We start from the raw sequence: 5,247 nt of genomic DNA on the forward strand, positions 1-5,247 counted from the left end.
ACACATTGCACACCTTACGTGGTTGCTGGTCTTTTGTTTTTTGTTTTAATGCAAAATGCACGTTTTGCTTGGTAGCGTTTTCTCCTCTTCCCAATTTGAATTTCACCCGTGTCAACCACTCGATTTTTCACCCGCGTCGAATCTCCTTTGCCCACCGCCACCGATGATGCCATTTGTCTTTCCATCGACACCGAGTTCATCTGCACTGTAACTCGTCCCCTACGCCGCATCGATTTCTTCCTTTCCTCCCTCCCCATTTCTTTTCTTCCTATCCCCACTCCTCCCCGCGTCACCCTTCCCAGCGTCACCCTCACCCCCACCACCCCCATCGGCATCCTCTCCCCCACCCCTACGCCGCGTCACCCATCCTCCACCCCCACCCCAGCGTCTCCCAAACAATGCCCTAGTTGCCCCGCATCCCCTCTGCCCAGCACCCCGTCCCTCTGCCCATCCTCTGATTGTCCAGTTTGAAAAGGTGTTATTTATGCTGAAGAGATATGCGGCCACGAGCTACTAAGGTATGTATTTATTCATCTTATGAATATGATGCAAGATGGTGCCATGCAAAGCATTTTAACCTTTAGTATGCAACGCCGCAGCAATAACATATTGGAATGCATGGGAAAATATGGACTGATACAATATGTTAGGTATGAATATACTTCACACTTTTGTTAATTTATTGCATTACTCAGATACCCAAGAGATCCTAATCATGAAGTAACACTTCTAGCCTTTGAGTCATCTATTCAATATGCCTAGAAGGTTTATCAAAACCACAACTGCATGTTGCCTTCCACATTAATTATGATATATATATATATAAGAGAATTTTTTTTTTTTAACAAAATGTGTACAAATTATAAGAATCTGCCAACATTCTAAAACATCACAATTTTCAAAAATTAATATGCTAGAAATATTTATCCTGTTAATCATTCTAAAATATCAGCATGTTTAGAATTACTCTCAACCAATATTAGGCATTGTATATAGAAAGGGGACAACAGTCAACATATAAACATTTGAACCGCATCAGGGGATTCCTCATCATGAAGCTCAATTGAAAGTAGAATAGCTCTTCGAGCCAAGGGAGCAAGAAATGCCCCCACAAATAAATCTTCTATTGAATAATGGTTTTGCAAAATAGCTAGAAGCTAGATACCCTACCCCCACGTTGATGTAGGGAAGCCTATAAAACATTGTAAATAAATCAATTAATCAGAACTTACTAGACACAACTTGCCCAAAGTCACAAAACCGTATACAGGCACACACAAATATTCATTCAACCATATTTTCATTTTTACATCTTCAAACTACTTACTACATGTAAATGACAACTTAACTATACCTCTAGAAATATACTCCAAATGCGCAGCATAAAATGAAAAGATAAATAAAGGACAAAGAAATTAATCCCTCTTCTTCTTTATAAGAATAAATACCTTAGCCCGTTGGAGGAGGTGCTGGGTAAAGGGAGATTCAACGACAACGGAGATGCTGGGTAGAGGAAAGGTTAGGGGAGAGAAGTGCTAGGCAGAGGGATGGTTGCAGCGTCAGAGCAAATGGAGGATTAAGGGAGAGATTGGCGACGCGGGGGTTTGGGTGGGGGAGAGAAGGTCAACAAGATCTGCTGGAGCTGGGAGATGGAGATGGGGGCGAGGGCTGCTACTGGAGATGGGGATGGGGGCGAGCACTCTGAAATCTGTGACACGGGCTGGGGCTGGGAACATTCAAATTTGGTTGGCGCCCATCTCCTTTTGTTGCAAGGATAAGTTGGTAATTTAACAATAATGTATAATAACTGCTGCCAATAGTGACTTCTCTCGAGAATATTTCAGAGATTTTGAGCTTCTTTCCTATGTCTTGGCTCTGACTACTCTTTAGTCACCTCCATTATAACTCGAATAGATCTCATATATATCCATTGATAAAACCCCAATCATCTCTCTTGTTGATCTCTCTTAGATGTTGAATTGAATTTAATTAATTAAATTTTTTATAAATAATAATAAATTAAATAATAAAGAGATATATAAAATTCATCTAAACTGAATTTAAAATATATTTAAATATCAAGATAAATTTAATACTTTTATATAAAATTGAAAAAAATTATAAATTTTACATATAAATATGTTTTAATTTAAAAAAAATTATGTATCGAAGATTTTAAATTAAAATAAATTTAATAATTTAAAAATTATATATTTAAATATTAAACTCTACTTAAAATTAAATTAAATTCACCTGATTTGAATTTTAAAAATACACGCAGCCTTAATTAACCCATTCAAGAGTACTGATCGGCCTCCAACACGTGCGCTAGCTGCCAAGGTGACCACAGGATGTTTTTCTTTTCTTCTTTTAAAGTTTAGTTTTATTATGAAAACTCTTTTGTCATAATAAAAATTTATTTTCTATTTTTTGAACTAATTAAAATTTTTCCGTGACAGTTTAACAAACTGTAATGTATTTTTAGTTAATATAATGAAAAACAATTAACAAAATGATTTGTTTCTAATGAGGATTACATCCAATAAAGATTTTAGTATTGTCTTTTACCCACCCAATTGTAAATATAATTTTATAAAAAAAGAAAGGAAAGGGGTGTTAATAGATAACTAAAATCCTCTCCCTATAATTAGAAGTCGTTACAACAAAAACGACACGAAAATGAAGAAAGTAATTAGAAAAGATATTTGTCGACCGACAGGCACTATCCCACCGACAACCTTATCATCAACGTCTTATTATAGATAACTACAGGATGATGACCATACATGATAGATATAATGTGCATGCATGCATGCCGATGGTAACTCGAACCCTTTAATTTATATGATGATGCATCCTGATGGGTTTTCCTCATGACTGGAATAGTAATCACTACGGCTATGATCGGGACTAGGCCTATAACCACCACCCCCATAACTATCATACACTGGCCTCCCTATCGCATGATGATATTCCTCCCATGATGGGGATGGTCCGCCATGACCATGATGATGGCTTGGACCCCCACCATGCCCTTCATAAAATGGCCAGCTATACGCACCAGCTTCGTAGGTTTGTGGATAATACGGTACATAGATGAATGGTGCCGGTTCAGGAGGCTTTGGAACCGGTTGATCAGGAGGCTTAGCATCCACAGGTTTTTCAGCTGGCTTGGGATCCGGAGGTTTTGGTTTCACCTCAGTTTTGGGCTTTGGCGGTGGAGGTTTCATGATCTCAATGCTCCGAATGGAATCACCTCCTCTGTAGATAATCTTTTGCTTAATCTGTTCAGGAGAGCAGCACACAACTTTGATTGTCACTGCGTTTTGCTTCTCATCGTATATCTGGTCTTGTATTTCTCTTGTTCACAAAATTCAAACACATCACGATCGAAGAACAGCTCAGTCTTTTTCTTTTGGGTGTTGCACTCACGGACATACAGAAAATTAACACTGATTACAATTAAAGAGATCACGACAAAGATCAGAGACTCACGAGGATATCTAGATAAAACTCTTTTCACCTTCTTGTAGCAGCGATGGCACTGCAGGTCCACCTTCATCACCATTATTGTAGTAACCTGTCAAGTGCGTTCGAAACTCTAAAATCCCATTATGCCAAAAACAAAAGTAAATAAAAGCGAAAAACAACGACTTATATAGATCTGGAAAGCAAATGAAAAGAATAATCAAATGATCAAATAAAGTTGTGACACAAAAGATGAACCTAGATCATATAATTATAAAATGGGTATTAATTAAGGGATAGAGATCTGATTGGTACAGTATTTTACTAACCTTTTCCCCCATGGCTGTCAATTCAGATCTCAATCAAAGGCCAAGTACTACGTACAGCTTGAAGAACACTCCTCTTCGATCTCTGCAACTAATAATTAAAGTGAAAGTAGTATTGTGGAACAGATCATCATCTTCATATGTCGTACTACACGAGGGGCCAGACAATGAGAGATCATCGACGAGCACATTATATTAGAAACATTATTAGGCCAAAAGGCATCTTATAAGGAAGATGCATGGATGGGATATAAGCTGCATCATTTCGTACGCTAGTTTGATCGAGAAGTTTCGAGTCAAGGGGTTGTAAACACGTAAGAAAGTTTCCCACGTTGAATGTCATTCTAATTTGCAACGCAAGGGCCAGGTGGATGCATGGTGGTAGCTTGGCTCTTTGATTGCTATGTAAGTGCTGATCTCTGGTCCGCCAATCTAATATTTGCATGTGCTGGCTTGGATTAATTGAAACACCTCGATCTTTACGCCGTACCAACTTCCAATATTAATATCTTCAAAGCTACATAGTTGTCGGTTTAATTAATTAATATTTATGGCCATGGATATATATGCAGTACCCACACTCGGGAACCGTACACGTGTTTCTATTCCAAGCTGTGCATGCCAACCATGCATTTAGATAGGCCAGGGAGGATAAACCTTCACTTGTATATTCACCTTGTACCTTATTTTATTTTAAAAAATAATTTATATAAGTTTTAAATAGATAAATTTTATATAAATTTTATATAAATTTTTATAAAAAAAAGTAAATTTTATTTTTAAAAAGTATAAAAAAAATTATTATTTATTAGTAGGATCTATTATTTTATAAAATATTTATATATAATTTGTCTATTTGAGACTTGTATCTAACATTAATCTTTTATTTTTTTTATAAAAAAAAAAACATTTTTGGACCTTATCATGTTTCACTTGTAAGCCCGAGTCCTTGCATACATGAATTGCACCCACGTGTAATCGGATTGTGCATAATCTTGAAGGTGGGAATTAATAATTTGTATCGTTTTAGATGTATAAACTAACTTTATGCATTTTTCTAAAAGGAAATAAATCTCTGAGATCAACATTAAAAAAAATTATTTTTTAATAACGAATCCCACTTTTTAAAATAGAATTTGCGAACTTGCATACCTTAGGATCATTACTATATCGAATATTGACTTGTTCTCAATCTGGAGTAGTACTACTCGAGTTGAGTGACTTATTTAAGTGAGAAATCTGATCAATGAAATTGATTGAGAATTTAAGTTCTCATTAATTCACAAATACCCAACAAATTATATTAATTTCTCATGTGCACGAAAAATCCTCAACAATTCTCATGTAAATTACTGAGGCATGAAGATAAACTTGAATAAATCAGCATGGAGGTTTGCAACGACAGTACCAAACCTAGAAGGTTTAGAGATAAATATGCAGCAAGAGATCAATA

General features: G+C 36.2%; 1 protein-coding gene across 1 annotated transcript; it reads right to left on the reverse strand.

The window, feature by feature from the left end:
* Positions 1-2,616: 2,616 nt before the first annotated feature.
* On the reverse strand, positions 2,617-4,438 carry LOC121267588 (protein PYRICULARIA ORYZAE RESISTANCE 21-like). The gene is made up of 3 exons (XM_041171534.1): positions 3,798-4,438; positions 3,496-3,580; positions 2,617-3,358 (listed from the first exon to the last, which is right to left on the reverse strand). The coding sequence occupies exons 1-3, from the start codon at positions 3,807-3,809 to the stop codon at positions 2,841-2,843; spliced, it is 615 nt and encodes a 204-aa protein (XP_041027468.1). The 5' UTR covers positions 3,810-4,438; the 3' UTR covers positions 2,617-2,840.
* Positions 4,439-5,247: the final 809 nt, after the last annotated feature.

The sequence above is a fragment of the Juglans microcarpa x Juglans regia genome, chromosome 5S (genome assembly GCF_004785595.1).
Source record: "Juglans microcarpa x Juglans regia isolate MS1-56 chromosome 5S, Jm3101_v1.0, whole genome shotgun sequence".
NCBI lineage: Eukaryota > Viridiplantae > Streptophyta > Magnoliopsida > Fagales > Juglandaceae > Juglans > Juglans microcarpa x Juglans regia.